A 24,629-nucleotide genomic window follows, 5' to 3' on the forward strand; every position below is an offset into this window, starting at 1 on the left:
ACACGCCCCCCCCCCTCCGCGCGCGGGACACGCCCCCCCCTCCGCGCGCGGGACACGCCCCCCCCCTCCGCGCGGGGGACACGGCCCCAAAACGAGAGGGAAGCGGAACCGAGGGCGGGAAGAAGCCAACAAGTGAACACGGAAAATGACCCCAAGTGTGCCCGTTTTGTACCCGTCAAGTTCTCGAAATAGGGGTTTCACGGTCCCCAGGAAGCTCCTGGAAAGGAGGGTCCAGCCCCTCCGGACCAAGCTCCCATCCACCTCTCTGCTCTTTACATCTGCCACGCGCAGCTTATCTGGAGCTTATCTGGAGCGCGCAGCAGCCACGGCCGAAGCACAAGAGCCATGAGCAACAAACAGGAAGGAGCAGACACTCACTGTCCTACCCGCGGAGGCAGGAGAGCTGGGAACAGCAGTTGGAGGGCTACAAAATGAGATAAATCCTTACAGAGCTGGCAMACAATTCCGGTTAGTGCCCACAGGCCCTCGCTAACTCTTTCCCTGCTCCTCTCTCAGCGTGTTCGTGCCTACCAGAAGAGCTGGTTACTACTGCGCTGTGGCCACCATTACCTGGCTGTTACAGGCCCCAAAGCGCCAGATCAGCCAGACCGGTGCCTGGTCTCATCCTGGCCAAGAAAACCCTTCAGCACACGCTGAACTCTCAGCGGTCCCAATGGGATAAACAGGGGTGCTTACTTGGCTGAACAGGTAATGGATTATATGTATTTAATGACAGGGCGGATTACAGACCACAACAACCTGACCTCCAAGAAGCTGCTAACAGTATTGGTCAGCAGAAAGACCGGAGCAGAGGACCTTCCAAGGAGGATTTGCAACCTCTGAAACACTAGAGGTTGCAAAAGTGTATTTTAAATCCCGTAAGTGACTTAAATGTAAGTAAAGACTTGACCAGGCTTGAAAGGTCAAGAGCATCTCTGAGGGACAGGTTGGTCAACCCAGTAATAGCCCTTTTACATTACKGCCACGTTATCAAGCCTTGTATTGGAGCGTTCTGGGTTCAGGAATTTTCACAGAAACATCTGACAACCTGAGCCCATTTCCACTGCTGATGGCTGGCACTTGTCCCCCTGCTGCCATAAAAACAGATTAAAAAAATTTAAATACCGAGTCAAGTGCTGCTTAGCCTGCACCCCTCGTGTCACCCCTCCAGGGCCAGCAATCAGAGGATTAAAAACAAGCACTCAAGATAAAAACAAGCACTCAAGATGAAAACCAGAAGGAAAATCTACCCTTTGCAGCTTTCACAGAGGATCCTTTTCTCAAAAGGAACACAAACACTGATTGCAGACAGCTCTAATGATCCTTGAAAGCACACAGACACTAACAACGCTCGATGAGGTCCAACTTGTTTGCTCCCTTGCCTTCATTATGGGCACCACTTGCAGGCACCCTGCAGCACAACCCAGGTTTGTGAACCATCGTATGAAGCCAACATAGACAGATAACTTCCTATCATATATCCTCGAATCAATAACAGCCTCTCCATCTCACAGGAATAATCAGCTCCATAGATACCAGAACTGGCCAAGAAGTGTTCTGCAGACATCARCTGTTGCAAGCTTTTCTTATTACGCCACACGACTTAGAATAAGGATAAGGAAACTTCTTTCCTCTCAAATTTCTCAGCAGAACAAATGGTTCTTTTACACAGAAGAGACTGGTTTCAATGGAGCAGATCAAATTTAGGATTTTCCCAACGAGCTTCAGGCATGAGCAGCAGGAGCCACCAAGACTACGAAAAGATGATGCTACCCTGCATCAACAGGCAGCATTCCCACCTGAGCAGGCATGCAGAAAGGGCTCCCGTTAATACTCGAGAGTATTCACCAAGATCACAGAGTCTCTAAAGCTCTATCTCCACCCGCACAGCTTAAAACTCCCCACGGGCTCCAAGATTTCTAATAAAGCCCCAAAGAGTCTCCTTCGTTATAATCTTGAGGCCCCCTGGCACAACTCAAAAGATAAAACCAGGCACTACAGACAGTGTTCACTGCATTTAGAACAAGGTCATGTTTTCTGCACTGTGATACATTACTAAAAGAAGCTATTCAMGTTGACAAGCCCAGTTAGCAATTTACTGGATGGGAGGCCACTTCCCGCTCCCTCCCTCTGACCAGAGGAAGCCGCATCCAAAAGGAAAGCTTCCTGAGAGCTAGTAACAACCACATCCTCACCCAAACTCACTGATAACTTCTTAGCAGGAAAGCCAGCGCTTTGGAAATTTGTGCCTGGATCATACTGCAGATCTGAAGAAAAACACATCTCATGTGAGGTTTTTTTTCCTTTTGTAATGACTATCATGACAGGGGTAGAGTAGAAGATTTTGAGATTTTGAGATTAAGAGACTTCTAAAGTTTTCATGAAAACAACAGAAAAGGCATAAAAAAACCCTCAAGTTAAAGCCACATAAGAGAACATGTGACTGAAAACCTCTCAATTTGACTCAACTTTTAAATTTAAAAACAAAGAAAAACAAGACTTACCCTTCACCGACTGTATTTCAGATTATGATTTTAATGCTTAAAAGTTGGCAATATTAGGGCACATTTTAGGCAAAAAGAAAGATTTTTTTGATCCTTTCCAGAAAGGCCTAAAGGGCTCTAGAAGCAGAGACCCAGATTGACACATACCAATGCTAAGACTTTTGCAGCATTTTACTAGTAGAGCATGAGTCAGGATCAGTCATTACCCTGGAAAGCTGCCCACAGAATCCAAGCAGCACTGAAAAAAACAAAACCACTCCAACAGCAACCAACTCTTTGAAGGCCAACTATTTCCTGAAGTAAAGGGTATAAAAGAATAAAAAGATCCATAAATCTGTTAAGCTGGACCGCTGGACCACTGCACCTTGGGATTGCTTTAACAAGTACCAACTTCCTCTGCATGTTGCAACTTAACCATATACCAGTATTACCAATTCTGTGTTCCACAGAATCTTATCACAAAGTCAAGCTGCTCCCATTTGACTTGTGGGAATAAATGAGATTGAAACACTCAGAATATGCTGCAAAATGCACTCAGGCTGGAAACAGAAGTGATACAAAAGTACGCACAAGGGAACACCGAGAACTCAGAAATACAGGAATGAATTCTACAGATAAGATGCCTACTCCATCTCAAGGCAGCATATACATCATCTCTGCAGCTTGTTATCAGAAGCTGGTACATGCAGTGCTACATGCTCCAAAATTCAAGTTCTCTTGCCTCTCAAGGGCTTTTTTTTTTCCAGGACAAATTGGACCCACTGCTATTCTAGTCACACTATTAGTTTCTCAGTTCTAGCCTGCCAATTAAAGTGGCACACGCAAGAGCATAAACATTAACTAGGCAGCAGTTCCCAAGTTTATCACATGTGGCAAAGTACAGAGCCATCTACACTCATTCAACTCAGGGGATATCAGATAATAAATTCTTCACTTGTCTGTTTAAAGTTCAGGAAGCATAGGAAAAACTTTATGCTTCCAAATAATTATTACTGGCTTTGCTATGAGGAAGAAAAAAAAAAAAAAAAAAAAGAGAAAGCCCCACACTGTTTCCTTTTTTTTTTTTTTTTTTTAAATAACCTTAAGGGATTCACATCCTGCTAAGTGTCAGCTTTGGGTGGTATCACTGCTAAAAAAAAAGCAGCTACTGCATCATAATTAAGTGTTGGACCTTAGGTTGTTACTTTTGCCCACATTACCCCCACAATTAGTACCAATGAACTTTTAAATAAGGTTTTCTGTAAGACAATCTTATGTAAGTTTTGGAAAGCTGCATGGACCCTTTATAACTTTATAATATATAACTTCATAAATTGAATCAAGCCTTCCACTTAACCTTAAAGAGGGGTTGTTTCCTGCTCAGAGTGACTTACTATCGGATTCTCAGTTAAGTACTCCATTATGCAAGAGTTTGTTCAAGAAATGTTTCTGTACACATTTTAGAATGCAAATACATCACTGAATTCACAAAAGCCATTGCACTTAGCAAGGGCCTAAGATACTACTACTAAGCAAAGCTTTGCTTCGAGAACTCTATTACGTTCTTGTAATTAAAATTCTAAGACTGAAGCTATTAAGGATCCTCAGATGAWTTCAATTCTCTACTGGTTGTAAGACATTCTAGTACTTAATCGAGCAGTTTACTGTATTCTAGTTTCAGCCTGTGGTTGTGGCTATAAAGTCACAGTGAGTTTCCTTAGCGAAAGGGAAAAAAATCCCTCCCACAGCCATCCCACAAACTAATCCTACAGCTGGTTTTCAGTTCCAGCTGCCAAATTCCTGTTGACACATAATGATGTTTGCAAACTATAAGCAGCAGTGATTTATCTGATTAATTCCTGCTCTGGGAGGAAGTCTGCATGGAGTATAAGGTTTGCTTGCCCATATTAGCGGGTCAGTAGTCCAAGCTGAGCCACTRAAAGCTGATGGGTACAAAACCAAGGTTAGTGTGTTTTATTAACACAGTGTGTTTGTGCCAGGAAACTGGATATGGCACCATAGTGCCCTATAGGATAGAAATGCCAATATACTCATTAAAATTGTACCCAGCCRTAGTCTCCTCTTACTGATTTCACAGCTTGTTTCCACTGATTGGCATTAAGATATTTTGCTCTGTTAGAGCAGAATTGAGTATGGAAAGTGTCACTTACCACAACTGCCACTATATTAACATTTTATTGGAAAAGACTGAAGCACATSCCCCCAGCACACCACTGAGCATGCATTTTCCGGCACTTTTCCAGTTATGCGAGTGAAGTCATGCGCAGAGATTACGCTGCAGGAAGGAGTTACACAACAAGCTGTGCCAACGTGTCCACAGAAGAGACTGCAACTCCTTTTCAAATGAATTGTCAAGCAGCCCATGCTAGGTGCCTTGGACAAGTGTCCCYTTTTCTGCCCAGCACCCTTGCTTGTCACAGTAAGAAAGCTGGTGCTAGTAGAAGTATTGCATTACTAGTGACCAGTTCCCAGCCCCAAGATATTAAGACTAGAGCCACACAGTGGATACTGCAGTTTTACATTTATAGTTGGACTTTTATAATATTCATGATTAGCACAAGATTCATAACCATAAATTATACATTGTTATCTAAGTACATAAAATGTTAATGATACATGTATTTGAAGAGTGGCACAAAGTAGTAGTATATCCCTGTTGGCATTCTCAAAGAAAGAGGTGGGTGGTGGGCACGCTATTGATATGACTGCAGCGTAGCAAGGCTGAGTCACTGCACCCTGCTAAGTCAAGTCAGATGGTGCTGACTCTGCCCACCAGAAAGGGTCAGAACACGGTGTGGCAGGAAGCCATTGCCAGAATCAGTTAAAGGTGCAAATAAAAAGTCAGGATTATGGCCCTACTGCCTCAATATTTTAGCAGAAAGTGCCCCCTCCCCAACCCTGACACTGTGCTCTTGCATCTCTAGTATTTGGCAGCCCATGCACACTCCAGTGTTCTCTTGCCACACAGCTGAGATATCCTTTAGTACCATTTAATGTCAACAAGTAACATGCACTCCTCTGGTTAAACAAAAAGGATCTGGGAAATGTTTGCTCTCTGGTATGAGAAGATTTATTTTCTTTAAGTCTCAGATCTACTCCAGAAAATATAGAACAGACTCCACCTGAACCCCAACAGCATTGTCCAGAAAAGGAAACTTTCCCAATTCTCCTCTAAACATTCAGAGCACATATATTAGAAAGCCCATGTTCTTTTGTGCATACGATTGCAAACAAAATGGGGTAGTCAGATGTACACAAGCTTTTAACAATTCATCCTTAAGGAGATGCTTCACTGAATTGTTGATTTCCCTGCTACTTCTGTAGCTTCAGCTAAAGCTTTAACAACTTGGTGCCAGGCATTTTTTTCCCAGCTGCCTTCAATAGGTTTTGCAAAAGGGGAAAGGAGAGAGAGGGGGGAAAAAAAAAAAAAAAATAGAAAAAAAAAAGGCTCTCTTCCCCCTRGCCTCAAGCAGTTATTGCTATATGAGTTAGTGAAATAGTGCCTTAACTTCAGACAAGAGTCTCACAATGTCATTAACAAAAGCTGCCTTTCAGAGGTTGAAATGTAACTGGACAATAATCAATAAATAACAGCAACAGGCATCCGTTGAAGTCTCCTCACTGAGCAGGGCAGCAAGTGTTCAGCCAACAGAGGGTCATCTGTGCCTTAGAACCATCGTACACTTCTTGGAGAAGTTAAAAAGGGACGGGAAGGAAGCGAATAGAGACAGCAAAGGTCTGTCAGAGAGCTAGTTACATATTGAAACCATAAACAGGCGGCTGGGTGAATCCCGGTGCTGTGTATCCATATGGGAAGTTYGCCTGGGGAGGTACTGCACTGGGGCCTGCTGTCAACATCAACTGCTGGCCTAGAAAAGCATGGGAAAGAGAAAGTTAGTTTAAGARCTCGGGCTTTCTTAACACTAGTAGTGCTATGGGACAGGACTAGGAGCTAAAACTAGCTATWGTGCAAGCACAGAACTAGCACATTACACTATAATCTGACATGCACCACATGAAGTGGGCACCAAGGCCATCTGCTCTTGCCACCTGCAAACTAAGAAAGCAAGGCAGATTTCAGATGAGTAACCAACTCATCYTGAGGGCATGATTAATGTGACTTGTTTTGAAGAGACCATATTGAAAGCCAAACAAACTGATACTGTTTACATCATGCACAGTCAAAACTGACAAGTAAAGCAATTCAAGCTATTAGTTAAGTAAACACAAAAGGCTTGAACATAACTCTTGAAAGATCGGTCTTCATGGCTAGGAGCACACATGCCTCATGCATATGTTAAATTCAGGTTAACATTTACATTAGACAGTGAACCAGTCACATCCTTCCCTTACCAGCCACTTCTAGGTGCTTGTTAGCAGAATGTCTCTTCAGAAGGGCTTCTAAAATAGCAGTACACTTGAGGACAGCCATAATTTTGGCTGCATACGTCTTAAAATGGATGAGCTAGAAAGCCAGTCTGCTTTTCTACTTGGAAAAGCAGAAAGCAGACACATTCCTCTTAGAAAAGAATACCAAGAGGAATTAGGATACTCTGTTATTTCTGAGGTTGTGCACGCTGTGATGCYCCCTCTCCTGTTACCATGCTGAAAAGCTATTCCTAAACTAGACATCTARGCTATGCAAGAAGGGCGCTACTTTGAAGAGTCTAAGTACTGTAAGAGTGAGATGTCACTTCAATAATTTGTACATCTACAGACACAACCACCTTAGTAGCTAGTGGAGACCAGCTGGCTTTGCCTGGAGGCAGTCATTTAAGTTAGCTTCATGAAGAGAGACCAAAGAAGTGACAATAGCTAATCAATTAAAACCAAGTCTTTCACCTACCAAATACTATTGGAGTGGGTTCAGCTACTTGTTCCTCTTCTTTTCTTAGGCTTTCAGAAGCATCAAGTTTATCCACCTACATTGAAGTGAACAGGAAACGTATGAAGGCCGTGCCTTGAAACTACACCATCACTTGAAAGCTTTTCATGCCAGGTCCCTAAGCTATGAGGTGTTCCCTTTGGCAGGGCAGGCTGGGGACCACCAAAGTCTGCATTCTGCTATGTTGTAAACTGCCCTCCCAATTGCCTTAGAGCAGAAATAATCAGCAGCTGCCAAACATAGCTGGGAGAGATCATTAATTTCAAGCACGAAACTTCTCAGGACTGGCACCCAAGCTACTGGTTCCCTTATAGCTGTTAACTTAACAGCCTTCCCGGAATAACACTGGAATAGAAATCCCTCTTTACCGCCCCTAGAGCACTGAAGGGAAACGGGCAAGAGRGGAGCTACTCCTCCCTCTGCCGGAGCGGCAGCGAGCGATGCCCCGACGAAGGGCAGGAGCGACTGTCCGGTAAAGGGCCCATCTCTGACTTGCTGCCTAAGCCTAGTATTAAGGATTGCCAAGGGGGTGCCAGCACACACGCCTAGGCCCTCCTGGGACACGGGCTACTCTCTGCTTAACCACCTGGGGTTTGTGCAYAAGAGAAAGATGGGTAAGTTCCAGAAGCAGCACACGCTGTTGACACAGCCTATTCTTTTGTGCCTTTGAAGTTAGTTACGTGACCAACTTTTAGACGTACCACATGTACAAAAACCCATTCACTACTTGCATGTTTTGTAGTTAATTTTATAAACTAAATTAGTTTTGACGTAAATCACTTTCACCGTGCAGATTTTTCTTCTGGCAAGTTATCTGGTATTTAGTACGTGTGATCACCTGTAAATCCAACCAGCAGTTTCAGAAACATCATCTTAGACTTAGGCCTTTTCTCCTCAATGGAATAAGAGGAAGATAAATTTAAGATCCATGCAAGTATTTTCACCATATTAAGTGGCAAATCTTCTACAGAAGCCTTGCTACTTTTCAAACAGATTCACTAGGCCTGCAAGACTGCTTCAGTAACTTGCAGCCTAATAATGAATTTATACTCAGAAAATTTAGTGCTATGTGGCAACCACTTTTCTTCAATTATGAACTGCATCCTCCCTGCCCCTGGTTATCTGCAGTACAGTGATCAGGAGTCCAAATGGTCCCATCTTTCTCAATCACTAGCTTCTGTTTACCATTAAGAAGAGCAGAGTCTGGTTGGATTTTCAGGCTGTTTGTGAATAGTTACCCTTTTAGCATTAGAGAGTGAACAGGAAATGAGTTAGAGCTAAGTTATATTGCTCTTCTGGCAGAAGCTACAGCTAGAGTCCTGTAACAGAATCCTAGGATACTGAGGGACACAAATGAACACAGAGTTTGAAATCAGAGTGTCACCTTATAAAACAGCCCATCAACCTGTAAGAAAATTCAGAGGGGAATACTTAACACGACTGATTGCAGGCAAGCTGAAGCAGTCACTTCTAGATCACTGACTTCAAGAAAGGTCTTACTGCAATATGCTATGCAAATCTAAAGCTTTTTAAGGAAAGATCCGAAGAGTTTTAGAACTTAAGGTGTTTGAGACAAGCATTTCAGGAGTACACATAGTCTATATTCTGGGAGAGGTTCTCATTAACTGAAAGAATTGTACAGTCGGACTACGTAAAGTGGTTTTCCCCAGAATCTYCACTGCGGATAAACATTTCCTAAAGCTGATATAGGAATAGTGTATAGTATTAGTTACTTATTAACTATATTTTCTTTAACAAGACAGTAAAGAGTACTTCCAATACTTAAGAAAGAAGCAAGAAAGATAGTCCTTATTTTAAATACTCCGTTTCAACTACGGAGCGGCTCTAAAAAGGACGCAGTTGCCTATATCCATTAAATAAAGGCTAAGGTTTAACTATTCTCCCTGCGTGTCCCAAGGCATCTATTTGAAGCTTAAACGGCTAATTTCAAGCGATTAAAATCACAAAACTCCACAGAAGACTTTGGGGGGGGGGGGGGGGGCGCGCGGGGGGAGAAGTGTACTCTGAATAAACGAGAAGAGCTTTTCCTGCTTTGCATAATGCTAATAATCTAGCAGACTGAAAGCCTTAGCTTCTCAGCCTGTGCAATACTCACTTTGGTAAGGTACTCTCTCATCACTTGGATGAAATAAGGCATTGCAAAGTCCATGATGTTATGCCTCCACGCCAACTCGAGGACTACATCTGGGTGCAGCAAGTCATAACACGTGAAAAGGCAGGCTGCAAAGCACTCCTGCTTGCCTTCTTCCAGGAACCACTGAAGCAGCTTCTCAGCTAGTTCTGCATCTTTGGACTCTGCAGCATACTGCATGGCATCCTAAAGAAGGGACAACAGTTAAGTCTCACCCTTGTCTGTCAGTTCCTCGTGCTATATCATGTGCATTTAATTGCACTGGATTTCACTTCACTGATGATCCAGCACTTTATTGGATTTTAAGGAAACTTCATAGCTCAGATGCTTCTAGTAAATCTCCCTACTCCTCCCTTTTTTCTTTTTTAATGAAAGTCAGGAATTATAAGTAAAAAATTAGAAATAAAAAGGAGAAAGCATTGACTCACCTTATACAGACGATCTTTTTTGCACAGCTCCACGCTTTGCTTCCAGCGGTTATTACCCTTATACAAGTATGCTGCAATACGCCTGAACTCAATCAGTTCATGCTTTTCCAGGCGCTGAGCCAACGTTATGTTATCAAAGTTGTCRTAGGCATCAATGGAAGCTCGCAAACCCTATTTCAAATAGGATTGTTAAACGTGCATCAAGATGGTAGTAGGTGAGAACTACAGCAGAGAAGCATCCAAGCACAGAACACAAGAGTTGAGGTTCTGCCAACTGGATGTTATAGCTGTGTGTTGTTTGATCTGCATATTTGGTGCCTCACTCCAAAAGATTTTTGACACAACAGAAYGCTACTTGGTCACACTAACTTCACTTGTCATAACAGAAAAGCTAATCCTTTAGAAGCCAAAAAAGATAAGCTTCCAAACAGAAGTCAATGAGATAAGAATAATGCAGAAGCAAGTTTGTTTATAAAAAAAGCATTGCCTACTACAGAATATCTGCTTGGTATTTACCTTTACACGAAGCTTTTTGTTCAGAGAAAAACTGTTGTACCTGCTTGTTTGCGATTACCACGCTAGGAGCCAAGCCCTCCATGCCCCTAAAAATCCTTTGATTATACTCTGCACCACAGAAATTACCCTCCACTGAAGGCTCTTTCACACTGTGTCAGCTTCGGGCAGTGCTCACCTGGTAGTCCTCCTCCTCTGTTAAGAGGTTGTTTAAAGCTTCATTAACTCCTTTGTTGTTGTGGTTCTGGACTGAACGCAGATAAGGCTTTACTAGAAGTAGCTGATTAACCTGCAATAAAGATGTTTTCAGTGTGAGATTAAGTATAGCAATTCAAATACTCAATACTCCTGAAGCAGTTATAACTCTTGTAACAARGCATGGTAAGTGCTTGCTGTCATTACCCTTCAGACAAGCTATTCCACATGTCCAAAAGTACAATAGCATAACTTGCCTAGAAYACTAATTCCTTCAGCATCTCCAACATCAAAAGCCACCTGACAGAGGTCAGTCCCTTTCTGCAATCAGAATGAAATGTCTTAACCTACACGACAGGATTTCTTGTTCATTGACACTGCCTGCCCCAAACCCACCTTTGAGAAAAAATTGACTGTCCTGGTGTGATCCAGTCGGGGAGACAATACAAGCAGAAGATCGTTGATCAGCAAAGGTTTGTAGTCCAAGTAGAACTGCAAGGCTTTGTAGTACAGCTCCACATTGGCCACCTGTACAGTTAGACATTTACTTAGTACTTCAAATGCAGACAAGTCTGAGATGCTTAGATTGAATCATAACTCACATCACAGTTTCATCTGATTCTTTAATAAAGGTTGAAGCTTTACTCTAACGGACAGAGAGTAGCACATACGTTTCTCATATGAAATTCTTGTTCAGCATTAAGACTATTAGAAATACTCTAAACTAATTTAAACCTATCCAGCTAAGAGATTCCAGCACAGGAAGCCCATTAGAGTTAGGGGTAACTTGACTGTTTATTGAACACCTAAAGCCAGTAGAACTTGTAGTCTTACAACCAGCACTTTGGGTTGCCGTCATCTTGTAGCCCGTAAGATCAGTAAGATTCAAGAGCTGCTATAGCCTGGGACTGAGACAGCAGTGAGCTCAAAACAAGCTTACACCTCTTGCTTGTGACCTATGATCCGTTTTAACTTTAGCAGAAAAACTGGTAGTGGTTTAAACAAATTTATTTTAAGATAAGTCTGTTGTACATTTTTGCCTTTGTTCTTAAAGGAAGGAAACAAAGACAACACACACCACAGCTTTCTGCAGCTGGTTCAGATCAGCTTATCCAGACACTCACCTTGGCAATAATGTCTTTAAACTGCCCTTCTTTCCAAGCATCAGTGGGATGATTCATCATTGTAATTATTGCATTGTCATACTCCTCATACTTGTCATAGAGAAATACAAGTTCTGCCCACAGATGAGCCTGTTCTGCAGCTCTGAGCACCTGACAAGACAAGGGATCAGTCAGCTTTATTCACTGACAGCTTCCTCACTACACTTGCAGTGTAACTACCTTTGCTGCATACCTTTGGAATATTAACTCTAGACCAGAAGAGTTCCAAATGTTCCCTCATTTTCTGAGGCTTGAATTTGGAGTACAAGATGGCCAGTTCAGTAAACATTCCCATATGAGCACGCTCTAGACCCAAAGCAGCTTCCAAAAGGGCAATCAGTTCCTCAAAGTAGCCACGATCCTGTATGTTAGGAAGAGGAGAATTAATCTCAAAAATCACAAAAACCTTGTTGAACTTAACAGCTTCATTTTGTAAGACTCTGGGTTCCAAAAAAGCAATAGAAGGGTAAAACAAGAGGCAGTAAACAAAAACATGTGTATACAGCTAGTAAGAAGTAGAAATTGAATAATGAATCCAATTCATTTCCATAGCCCTCCAGGATCAGCCTTACAGGGCATCTGGTTTCAGCTATCACCATTTAGCTTTAGACAGCGTGCCTGTATCCGCTAATAAAGTTTTCTGGGACATTGWCAATGATTTTACCTGATAATAACTAATCAGCTCTTCAAGTTCATCTGCATGGATTACTATGTGTAAACCACAGATTTGTGCCAAGCGGAATTCCTTTCCGTCCACACAGGCAAAACAGACCTACAATGAAAGTTGGCAAATAAGTCAATTCACAGGAGAACACTGTAATGGTTAGTCTGTCTCCTCATATTACAGGAGAGGAAGTTCATTAGTAAAACTTCACCAAATTCAAGGATTATGTACAGTTTCAAACAGCCATTACTATAAAACTTGTGCTATTTGTTTTACAGTGTTCTGAAATAAAGCTTTATAAGACAACAGCATGTAGAACAAACACATTCTACATCCAGAAACAGCTAGCAAGCTACCACCAGAGGCCAGTRTAGACGGTTAAAAATAACTGGTTTCAATTCTTGCATTACTTACAGAGCAAAGGATTTCCATGCTCAAAAGCCATATACTTGAAAGCAACACCAGAGCACATTCTTCCGAACGCTRAATATGAGTTTGTTACCTCCTTCCATGTCCTTGTGCTATTGGCTTTGCGGCCACTGTCCACTGCTGCCTGGTACTCTCCAAGATGCACCAACGTAGATGCCAGGCGAGCAAAGTTAGACACATTGTTATAGAGCAGCTTTGCTGCTTCATACATCCCTTCTTCGTAACAGCGATCACCAACCTGGAGAAGGAACCCAATGTGAAAAAGAGTAAGAGCAAGAATCAAGAATAAGCCAGCTTTGGAAAGCTGATCATGCACTAAAAGTGTGATCAAGACATACCTGCTGTATGTGGGCGTTATTAGGGCCACTAATAAACTCTTCCAGTTCTGAGAGACGATTGGTTTTTGCCAAAGCAAAAATAAGTTCAGTCTCTACATAAGACTCTCTAGCCTTCTTCCTGGCCATCTGTAAGAATTTGACTAGGTCCTCCCAGTTATCTAGAAGGAAGAAGAAATATTTAAGATATTCTATTTAGCCATTCTGCACTGGCTTAGAAATAGTCTTAGAAAGGGCACTTTAGAAAGAGCTTTGGCTAGTTCACTCCAGGATTTCCTCCTTCATGATACTAAGACATGCTCATCTGAACTAAGAAACTCTTAAGAACATTCACCTTCAYGTGAAGTTTAGGTTTGTCTGTCTTCCTGCTCAGGGCAGATTCAGTAACTCAGTTCACGTCCAAGCAATTCAAGCTTCAGGATGTTTTGTCTTACCATTTTTATTAGCTGCTTGAACAACTTCCATGTAGGCAGATGGATCATCTGCCTTTATATAGGAGTCAATGGCTTCTTTCACCAAGTCCTTCTGAAGCTGTGCTCTGGCTAACTGGCTCCACACTGCCGGTTCATTGCATCTCTCTGCAAATTCATAGGCACGGTCCAAATTGCCAATGTGTTCAATCAGCACCTGTTTTAAATGAAAGTTGCAGGTTAAAAATAGAAGTTATAATATTGTCTTCTAACTGAACACTACTTTGAGAGCACAGGGTGCTCCTATATAAGGAATATGAAGGTAAYGGCTTTCAGAAAAGTCCTTTCATCCCAGGGGACTGTCAGAATGAAACTCCTGTCACTACAACATCTTCTCTGCCTCGCAKGGCAGTTCAATATGTTGGCCTCAAGATGACAGGCTTGTGTTTACTTCTCCTGCCTCTTTCAGTAATGAGTCTCCACGGCAGTCACTCTGAACCACACTCAGTGCACACGGATCAAGTTGTTTCAATGCACACCGAAACCTTTGTTGCCTTTAAACAGAGTCACTTGTCTTACGTGTACGCCCATTTCTCCCAACTTGATACCAYACAGGAACTGTTCTCTTAAGTGTCTCTCAAGTAGCAGTTACTCACGAAGAATTTGGTGCAACAGCACAGTTGATTCCACTCTCCTTATTACTAGCATTCTACATCTTTATGCAGAACTATATCTCACCTGGATGGCCGAAGTATTAACATCAAATTTTCTGAAAATAGCAAAGGCTTCTTCATACAGCTCATTACTGATAGCAATATTTGCAATATCTGGGGCATCATAGTTATCGAGTCGATTGATGTATTCCATGACACGAGTGCGGTCAGCCTTAATGGCAGTCAGGATCAACAAGTTCTGGAGATTCCTTGGGTGAACAAGATGTTATAAGCCGGTATTATTATGCAGTATTTAAAATGATAAATACTGTACATATAAGAGCTGCAGGTGCCTGCTTTTATAGCTAACAGAGAGCTCTCAAACCCAAGTCAATGAGCATTGCTATTTGCTCTCAACAAGGAAATAGCTTGTCAGTACCAGGCTTCCTTCCTTCCAACACATCCCTGTAAAGTGAATGGCATGAACCACTTCTGCTCTTAGAAGCAGAGAGCTTCTCAATTCTGTTTCTTCCTGTGACTGCACACTACTTTTCTTGGTGAACCAATAGACACAAGAATACGGGGCCCACATGACAATCTAAAGGGACACTGAAGCGACTAAGTTGGTRTGTACAGCTTTCTTCTTACCTGTGTTCACTGAATACAGAATTATCCAAGACAATCTTCTCCAGCAGCTCAATCAATTCATTAGGCAAGTCAGCAGTCATAAAAGCCTTCACAGTGACGGAAACCTCTTCTGGGTCCTGTGTCTCTGATAAAGCTGTTTGGACAACCTAAAAATCAGACAGAATTAAGTGTTTGCCCCAAATATGACAGTTGCTGACCCATTCTGACAAGCCATCAATTAAGGCTTCAAAATTTCAGAAGCATAAGCACTTTAAAGAAATTTTATATTCATAATTAGACATGAAGAACTATTTCTGTGCTGACTAYAGTTTAGACTCATGCCCTCATGGATACAGCTATAATATCCTACTGGTAACTATGGCCATAAAGGTCAGAGTCACTTGTCACTCAAGCTCTTAGTTTCTGTATGGTTGAGATAGGGCCTCAAGGGACCTCAGGTGAAGACAGATCTTTAATGTTCCAGAATATTCCTCATATTGGATCGAGCCTGGTCTTTAGCCGTTGCACTGTACCTGGTCAATGAGCTGCCGCCTGAACGGATTGTTTTCCTCCAGAACATTTGCCCAGAGCTCAGGATCCTTCCTGCGCACCAGATAGCGAGCTTCACTCTTGAACAGCGAGTTCTCATTGCAAACCTGAAGGAGGAGAGAGTTATGAACACTGGAATTAAATATTAAGGGCTAGAACCACAAGACAGGTTTAGCTAACTATGAATCAGTCTAAGAGAATGACTAAAACTAGTTGTTGACCATTGCTAAATGCCACAGACAAGTTCTTACCCAACCTCTGATCTGGAAGGCTCATGGAGAAGGTCTCCAGCAGAGTTTCTATAGCTTCTCTTGATTTTGCCCGAGACAAATACTGTGACAGTAGCTTCACAGTAACTATTTGCTTCTGTTTGAAGTGAAGACCTGCAGAAGCCTGAAGAACTTAAGTTTTAAACCTAGAAAGCGAGCCACTTGCTTGGGAAGTGTTAAGTAGTAACTTTAAGGAATRTGGTGCTGGAGTTTAAGGCTAGGAACACGATACATATGTGATGTCATTAGCTTTCGACTGAGGTGCTCAGAGCAGCAGGTGGCTGCACTTTCCCTGTTCAAGTATTAAACTGAAGGATGCAGATTAAGTGGAGGATCTCCTAGTGGAAGATAGCAGGGAAGGGTTATCAGTTATGATCTAATTGGTGGTACTGACTTCAAATCACCAAATAAAAGTAGAATCTTGAAGGCCTACTCTGTTTTCCACTAACAGGTCATGTTCTGTTAGTATGAAAATGAGCTGTTGAATCTCAACTACTTTGCTATAAACACATTATTAGGAGTAGCTCAGTAGTCTCTACAACTTTGCTTTATTATTACTACATCTGTTAGTTATCTACTTGTGGTCTTAAACTCTTTTCTAGGGTAAGACAGTGTCTTAAAAATAGTTCTTACACAGGAAGATCTTTCCTTCATAAACAGAAACATTTCTTCATGGCATCAGATCAAGGAATAAACTGGTGCTGTCAGGTTTTAAATGGTTAACCAGAATGCTAAAACCTGTCCTAGCAAAATCTCCTAGTGAAACCACACTTCAGAGCCACCTTTGCAGCCTGAAATAAGAAACAGGTTGAACTTAGCCAGCTACAGGTTAATCTACAGGAGTTACTGCTTCACAAATAGTTTCTTCAGTCTGGAAAGTCATCAACTTTTAGTGACAAGTCTAGATTTTGCCACATTATAATATCCAAAAGGAGGCATGTCAGGGAATGGTATTTACTGCACAGCTGATATTCTTTGCACATACTCGTAGAGAAGTACAAGGAGGAGGCAGAATGTTTTCTTTCACAGCAGCCACAGGCTGACATGGAACTCTGGTGTCCAGTTTGAGACTAGAGTACGTTTGGAGAACCCCACAAAACTCCCGAGGGAGGTTCTAGGAATCAACAAGCTTAAAAYAGAAGAATGCTATCCGAACAAACATGTGCAGTTTGACTGTCAACATCTATTTACCTCMCTTCTAATCAAGTATTAGAGCAACTCTAAGGTCAACTACGGCACAGGAAAATTTCATCTCTCACGCAGAAGTTTCAGGGAAGCTTCTTTTTCTATTGTAGAGTCAGAGCAGAACGAGATCTGTCCTTTCTATGCTGATCAACGTTCAGGGTTTGTCAAAAAGCTCAAGCTAATTAAGAACTTAGCACATCAATCAGTTTGACCTAGTGTACTTGGACCAAACTGAGCATAGCTGACAAATTAAAGAAACAAAGGGTACCTTAAAGCTGTAAAGCTATATATTTTTAGTTCTGACATAGCAGAAGAGCTCCTCTGGTTAGCARATAAGTTATTGTCTCCATGGAGGCCAATCCTGCCTACCTCAGCTCCCGGATGAGACTACAGGACAGGACTCTGTAGGCATTAGGCAAACAGCCTGTCAGGCTTCCACTTCAGGCAGCAAGAACTTGAACACGTAAATGAGCACAGTTTTGCTAACCTTTATGAGTTCCAGATCACACTGCCCCCTCTCATAAGCAACGCAGGCCAGATGAGGGTCTCTCTTTTCACAATATTTGCCTACTACACGGCTGTCATAGTAAGGATTCTCACGAAGGAACCGCTCTGGATTATTATTACTGTCAATGTAGATCTTGGCCAAGGCGTTGTGAGTAGCAGGTTCTTCACAGCCTTCATGAATTCTTGCTTCTAGCCAAGGTAACAGCAACTTAAGCCTTTGAAGAAGAAAACGTTTTATAAGTCAGAAAAATACAGTTTAAAAATTTTTTTTAGGCACACTTGACAGCTACCAATGAGTTCTGCCCAGCCCTCCCTTCAAGAAGGTCCACTAGTCTCAGAAGTGGACGGAGAGTCAGCCATCGATTTAAGAGGTCTTAAATGAGTGTCAGGTCAGGTCTGCCGTTTAAGGTCAAGCAAGGTAGCAGATAGCATTTAGCATTATCCAGATTTAAGATCAAGTCAAACCAGTCAAATCCCATCARTAAGCTATACAAGAACTTAAGTATTCAAAAGCTACATTATTCACCATGCAGTGTTGTCAGATTTTCTAGCAGGTCTTCTGATTACTTGAACTATATAGGAATGCCTAAGCTGTATGAAACAGTCACATGTTGCTTTACTATAGGAAGGTTTACATCAGTCACTATTGTATCATTCTACAGAATGACAGCCAATTCAATTTGGGTAGATACCATGTTCAAAAACCTAACATTGTTTTTTTCTTTGTATTTTTTTCTATTTTTATCTTCTTACCGGTTTCTTTTCTCGACTTCAGCTACCAGTTCATCTGTTGAAAACTGCCCTCTAACCACCATGATCAAGTTCTTAATGACATCTTCAGAACAGTCCACATCCAGAAGCCCTCCGACCACGGCTGGTATACGGCTGGGGTTCACCTAGAACCAATCATCAAAATTCATTACCATCATTATTAACCAATTCTCCTTATTGATGGAAATTAAGTTTTTCAGGTAGCTATTTAAACATATGTTAGGCTGTGCTTTTAACCAGGGCATTTTTTTCCATGACACTAATTCATTTGTACACAAATTCCAGGAAAGACTACAGCCTGTAGGTTTGTTTGTATCAGACAAAAGCTCAGTGAAGAGCTTCTGTTCTAGAAGAATCAACACAAACCTACAACTGAGACACTGCAGATTTGCTTTAGCCAACTTCCTTTCTAGAGAAAGAAAGGCCAAGAGTTTAAAACTGGATTCTCCTTACCTTCTGTACATAGATCTCTATATACTTCTGCAGGTTATTGCGATATAAGTAGAGCACCAGATCATGAACAAAATCAAATCGATCGCAGACAATGATCAGAGGCAGCTGGTCCGTGAGCTTTGCCTCCTGTTTGTGTGCAACAAAACTCAGTAAGCAACCATCGTTTGTCATAAAGCRTGTTCACAGAAGGCAAAATTAATTTCACACCATAAGTCACACCATATTCCARCTTCAGACTGTCAAATGGACAACTGACTTCAAAACCAAGTCATCAGCCATGAATACTATGTGGCCAGTCTCAGTATMAGGTTTTATATTTAATCTCTTAAGCTAATGTCACTTTAGGCTATCATGAGCTTCAACACGCTTGACTATTTGCATAATAATTCAAGAGGTGGTTGCTAGATTAGAAGCGTTAACAGTGCAACGTGAAGTGGTACTGGAATCCCATTTGAGGCAGAAACCATAGAAATCCTTCAAAACATAGCAGAGTGACCTCAGTTTTAAATAAGCTTTGTCTAAACATCCTTGCTACATATCCTACAGAATACTTCAGCATAGTATTTCCTTCTGCCAACCTGGATTCAGCTCGTGTTAGCTGACARCCTATTATCAGAGTATGGTGCAAGCTAGTTTTAAAGGAATCATGGGTCTAGTCTATTTTTTCCAAGAGACAGCCCAGAAGAACCTGTTACACACCTGAAATAGGATCGAACTTCTGTTCTAATTACATATGCGACTAATCTCAGCAATGCCAGCTAAATCTCAGTATGGCATCTCCCTTAATTTGAAGGCTAATGTTCAGTAAAGCATGTATAAGACAGCTCAGCTCATCAAACAGGATATTTACCTTCAAAAAATTCTTCACTCGTTCTGGGTTATAGCAGTTACTCTCACGGCAGATCCTTTCTACTTCCTTTATCTGACCAGTCTTGCAAGCTGCCTGGATATACTTGAAGTGGACATCTGGATCCTGACTGAAGTTTACGATGGAACCCAGGAAATAGAACAGTCCTAAAAAGAAATGTTTTCATATAATCAGAAGTGCCAGTGAAGCAAGTGCAGCCTGCTTGATGCTTTAGCTTGTAGCTGAGTTTAGCTGTAGCTTGTAGCTGCTAGGAGAATGGCTTTCATCCAACTGCAAAGAAACTGCATTTTTCCCCCCTTCTTTCAGATTTTGTCTTGCCACCCAAAGAGTCAAACTTAATAGAACAAAGCAACATTTTGATGAGCTCAGCACTTTAAACACAGAGGATCTAGCTACATGACAAGTATCTCGCCAATATTAACACCACTTTCAATTGGTCAGCACTTCCACAAAAGCTGCCTGCATCTGCTACTATACCTTCATAGCTTTTGAAAGATTCAAAAAGCTCCACAAGAGCCTGGGTGCCAAGTTGTTCATGGTATTTAGAAGCTACTTGCACACACAGCTGCAGGTTTTGCCTGATATTGGCTGACAGCATGGCACGCAAGCACTCCACAGAGTCTTCAACAGACAAAGAGCCAAAGAAATTCACAAGCCACTGAAAAGAAAAAGAAGTTTTGCTCAGTAATTTATACAGGATACCGCCGAGTTCTAAAATACATGACAATCAGACAGATTATCTGGCCTATTACAATCAATTTTTTCCACATACTAAGAATGGAGTCTCGAAAGGAAGTGTACTCATCTCTACAACAGCTAAAATGCAATTTAAAAATAAGATTTGCCCACCTGGGATTTAAATCATCAGTAGTACAGATTAAGATTTATTGATTATCTCAACAAGCACTCTTTAATCACAGCCACATGAACTGCTTCAGTATCTCCAAAGCATCTTACAGCTAATGTAGGGAAGTCAGCAGCTACAAAGCCATTAAAGAACAGCCACTTGGCCACTGAACCTGGTGTTATTTCMCTCACTCTGTACAACAAACTTACCTCAGGATTCAAAAGGTGGGTGTGAACAACAGCACGCTTAATATCATAGAGATCTGTGTAATGTTCCAAAGCTCGCTGGAGCAAGCCTGCCTTTTCACACAATTGGGCAATATGAGCACGATCGTAGTGTGTAAACATTTGGTTTCCAAGGATGGCATCTGCAACCTAGGGAGATTATATTTTATATTCAGACTACTAGAGAATCACAGTAGCTCAGCCTAAAAGTTAAGTCACAACAATTACCTGTCAGTAACCTTTGATGTTTCTAAGATATTTACAGGTATTAGCATCAGATATCAGACTCTAGCCTAATTTTCTGGATCTGAAATTTACAAGTCTACTGCTGCATTTTCTTCACTTTCTGGAGGARCTAGGTTGATAGTCTTACTTGTGGGGCATGAATCAAATTCATCTCCAGCAGACGTGTCTGAAGGTGGCCTTCTGCAGGACGATTATTCTTCAGAGCATCCAACAGAAAGGAAGTGCATTGCTGAATAAGACTGTTCTCCATGAACACATCCACAATCTGTTGAGATTGGTCAAATCAGAGAAGGGGGGGGTCTATACATACATCCATGCATATTTTTGTTTGTATATGGTAATGGCCTGGCAAAAACACCAGAAAGGCAGCTCATCACAGTTGTGTCCCCTTTGTTTCCAAAGGATTAGTACCTTGATAATGTAGAGAGACACGTTTTACACTTTCTGTAGAGTCTCTAGAATGCAAGGAGAGCATCACTTTGAGCCATTATGTCAGTTTTTTTGCCACCCACTGGTTAAACATGACTTGCAAATCCCATCCCTCCTCTGTTCAAATAGAGGAAATACTTAGTTTCTGTAAGAAAAGCTAATACCTTTAGTTATTTAATAACCTAAATTATTGCCTTATTTTTCTGCCCATTCACCTGAAGCAGTCTTTGGGAGCCAGCACTCCATTTAGGATAGTTTGCCCATCTTCCAGAGATGAACTTCCATGGAAGTTCTCTGAACAAGACAAGTTAACGTATGCTCAGTTAGAGCCAGCAACAGGAGCTTTTAAGTGGACTGTAACACTCATTACTATTTAGATGAAGACAATAACAGACTCACTATCAGGATTACTGTAAGGAGTCAGAGAGCTTCTGCAGGAACTTGCAAACACATCTGCCTATAACAACTGAATAGYAATCAAACTTATCTAACCAAGCCAACTAGAAACCTGAATTGGCCTTACCAGTCAGCAAAATGGTACTATGCTATTACCTCTGTCTAGAAAGAGACCAGTACTCTCGCTGTAGGCATCACCTGGTTAATGTTCGCCAGTGGCTCCTCATCCTGTACCAGCATCTGAGAGAACTGCAGGCCTTGGTCTGGACTGACTCTCATCACGCTTCTCAGCAAGAAGATCCAGTCTGGAGTATAGCCAACCTAGAGTTTTCAGCAGAGACATCCGTCATGCATGTCTAGCAGCTTTAAGCCTCTTTTAAGCATAGAGGTTCTTCAGTATTGACTATCATCCGGTGTAACGCTTGCCATGCCCAAACCCTCATCTTCCTGTTTATCTGAGGCAAAAAGCTCCCCTGTTGGCACCAAAGATTCAACATTCACCTACCCAGTTCATAACTAAACTTGTGCTAGGCAAAACAAACAAAAAAAGCATTTCAAACAAGCCTTTGAAGGTACTAACAAGCAAGACCCTAAGCTTAAATAGTAGTTTTGCGAACAGTCAGAAAAAATGCCCATCTAATGCATTTAAGAATAGCCTTATCTTTGTCCTCTAGAATTAGCCCGAGCCACTGCAAATTATGTATTTGCAAATCATATTTCTGTAATTCTGGATGTTCCAAGTTAACTTCTGCAGACTGTGCAGAGCTTAGTCACACACTACCACCTGCACTATGGGAATGAAGAAAACACCTGTTTCTCAATCTTAGCTACTTATCTTTGAGTGATGGACACTCAGCTTATCTTAGAGAAGATAGCTTGAGAATGTACAGGTTAAGCATAGATGAGTCTACTATAAGCAATAAACTTCACCTTTTTAGCATACAGCACTATTTTCTGGAATTGACCAGTTTCAGCAAAGCACTGAATGACTTTGTTTGGAACATTAGCACGAAGATAGACACTGAGTGCAAGGGTTGGGTCGGCTGTTTTCACCAAGTCTCCCAGCTCCTCCGAGCACTCCAGCTGAAAAAAAATCAGAATTAGTATTTTGTTGCAAGGCAGAACTAAACTAGCATAATAGAATCATAATGGTTGGAAGAGAGTTTCTAAAAGGAGATTAGACATTTAGATTAGATGACCCAGCCTACCTTGTCTTCCTTCAGCCACTTCTCCAGAAGCTGCTTGCGGCCCTGCTGTAATACAGGGCGACAGAGTTCCAGAGACTCAAACTTGTTCAGCTGTCCCTGGTCAAGCAATATTCCAAAGTACTGGAGCAGAGGAGATGCCTGCCCAGGCTGAGCAGGCACACTCTGAAACTTCCTGATTGTATCACCAGTACGCAAAATTCCCTGCAGAGAGACAAGATATTAATTAAACATCGCGAATGTTTAATTAAAATGAATTGTCTAAGCCAGTGAACAGGGATGGGGAAGAGAGGAAAAAAAAAGAAGTGTTATGCCGAGCTACACACTAAGGCATGTATTCTAAGATCTGTAGTAGACAGATCTGGATTAAACCCAAGCCATAGTGATGTTTAGCAAGAAACTGGTGACCACAACAAGTTAAGTCAGTTCCTTTCAGGTTGGAAAGGAAATCAGATGCTGCTCGGTGGGATACAGGGGAATACAGTATCCAGGACAAACAACTCAACCGTGGAYAGGTAAAGCTAGTATTACACAACTTCATTTGTTCTTAAGTGTCAAGTGCATGTTAGCCAGTGGGTCCTCATCCTATATCAGCACCTGGGATAACTGCAGGTCTTGCTCTGGACTGACTCTCAATCACACTTCTCAGTAAGAGGATCCAGTGTGGAGCATAGCCAACCTAGAGTTTTCAGTGGAGTAACTGCAGCAAAGTATAACACTAAATCAGTCCCCACAACTTCAAGGCCTYAGCTTTGGAGTTGCCCACCTTTGGTGCAGAGGCTGCTACTTTAGCAGCTTCTGCATAGTTTCCTTGAGCAAACAGTGTGTTGAACTTCCTGGCAAATAATTCCTCCGCCCCAGCCAGATTGCTACGGATAGCCATACGCAGACCCAGGTCAGGATTCTGGAGAACATTAGTAGCATAGTTCACAATATTGTCTTCCTCAACACATACAGAAAGCACCTGGAAAAGACAAAAGTAAACCTGAGAAGTACTATCCTTTATATATCTACTGTTAAATATARCAAAGCTGCAACTACACAGCTTGTCAGTGATATAGCAGGTTATTCAGAAGAATGAGCAGATTTCTTCCTCTTCAGTTTTGTGTAAGTAGAGGTTGCACATAAGGATCACTCAGTAGCTGCTTTCTTCTGTGAAATTTGTTACAGTCTACCAAAACATTAGAAGAAGGAAGAGAGAGGAGAAAAAAAARAAAAAAAAAAAAAAAGCAAGCATATGTGGATTTGTTACCTGTCCTTTTTTGTTCACACCAATAATGCCTGAGGTAGGTTCATGAGGAGCTGTGACAAAGATAGTATCAGCACTAATACGATTCATGTAGATGCACACTCCAGACTCCAAGTCATACATATGAATATATCCATACTTTGTGATCAGGTAGATTACACCATGCTTAACTCCAATCTGTCAAAAGATAAGTATGGCAGTCTTAGTCTTGACTACATTGAAAAACAGAAAAAAATAAGAGAGAGAAAGAAAAGAAACCCCAGACAGTTGCCTTTAGCCTCATGACAGGACTATACTGCAGTGAAATGCCTTTGCACTGATGCTGACAACAAATATAGCTTCAGGCTTCCTCTTTGCCAACTCAGAAGCAATGAATAGCTTTGCYGGACATTTAGAGCTGTAATTCAACTAAGCAGAGAGGAACTCCAGTTTAGCTGTTAAGTGACTTAAGGACACGTTCAAGSCAAGCATTT

The 24,629-nt window shown here is 41.7% G+C and overlaps 1 protein-coding gene across 2 annotated transcripts in view; it reads right to left on the minus strand.

Moving 5' to 3' along the window:
- Positions 1–5,975: 5,975 nt before the first annotated feature.
- The window catches only part of CLTCL1 (clathrin heavy chain like 1), a 31,498-nt gene continuing 12,844 nt past the window's right edge, over positions 5,976–24,629 (minus strand). For both annotated transcript variants that reach the window (XM_026037730.1, XM_026037729.1), the window contains 27 exons: positions 24,160–24,333; positions 23,674–23,871; positions 22,911–23,111; positions 22,633–22,785; positions 21,901–22,023; positions 21,005–21,142; positions 20,617–20,781; positions 20,038–20,218; positions 19,543–19,706; positions 18,693–18,818; positions 18,222–18,364; positions 17,449–17,683; positions 15,492–15,614; positions 14,980–15,125; positions 14,417–14,600; positions 13,703–13,895; positions 13,272–13,429; positions 13,007–13,171; positions 12,505–12,612; positions 12,034–12,201; positions 11,802–11,951; positions 11,074–11,205; positions 10,661–10,771; positions 9,970–10,140; positions 9,506–9,727; positions 7,351–7,426; positions 5,976–6,373 (listed from right to left, as the gene is read on the minus strand). In XM_026037730.1, the coding sequence (XP_025893515.1) occupies positions 6,258–6,373; positions 7,351–7,426; positions 9,506–9,727; positions 9,970–10,140; positions 10,661–10,771; positions 11,074–11,205; positions 11,802–11,951; positions 12,034–12,201; positions 12,505–12,612; positions 13,007–13,171; positions 13,272–13,429; positions 13,703–13,895; positions 14,417–14,600; positions 14,980–15,125; positions 15,492–15,614; positions 17,449–17,683; positions 18,222–18,364; positions 18,693–18,818; positions 19,543–19,706; positions 20,038–20,218; positions 20,617–20,781; positions 21,005–21,142; positions 21,901–22,023; positions 22,633–22,785; positions 22,911–23,111; positions 23,674–23,871; positions 24,160–24,333 (4,224 nt within the window). In that variant the 3' untranslated portion in view covers positions 5,976–6,257. The remainder of the gene's footprint in view (positions 6,374–7,350; positions 7,427–9,505; positions 9,728–9,969; positions 10,141–10,660; positions 10,772–11,073; positions 11,206–11,801; positions 11,952–12,033; positions 12,202–12,504; positions 12,613–13,006; positions 13,172–13,271; positions 13,430–13,702; positions 13,896–14,416; positions 14,601–14,979; positions 15,126–15,491; positions 15,615–17,448; positions 17,684–18,221; positions 18,365–18,692; positions 18,819–19,542; positions 19,707–20,037; positions 20,219–20,616; positions 20,782–21,004; positions 21,143–21,900; positions 22,024–22,632; positions 22,786–22,910; positions 23,112–23,673; positions 23,872–24,159; positions 24,334–24,629) is intronic.

Source organism: Nothoprocta perdicaria, unplaced genomic scaffold (assembly GCF_003342845.1).
Source record: "Nothoprocta perdicaria isolate Ctin4 unplaced genomic scaffold, notPer1 scaffold_2, whole genome shotgun sequence".
NCBI classification, from domain to species: domain Eukaryota; kingdom Metazoa; phylum Chordata; class Aves; order Tinamiformes; family Tinamidae; genus Nothoprocta; species Nothoprocta perdicaria.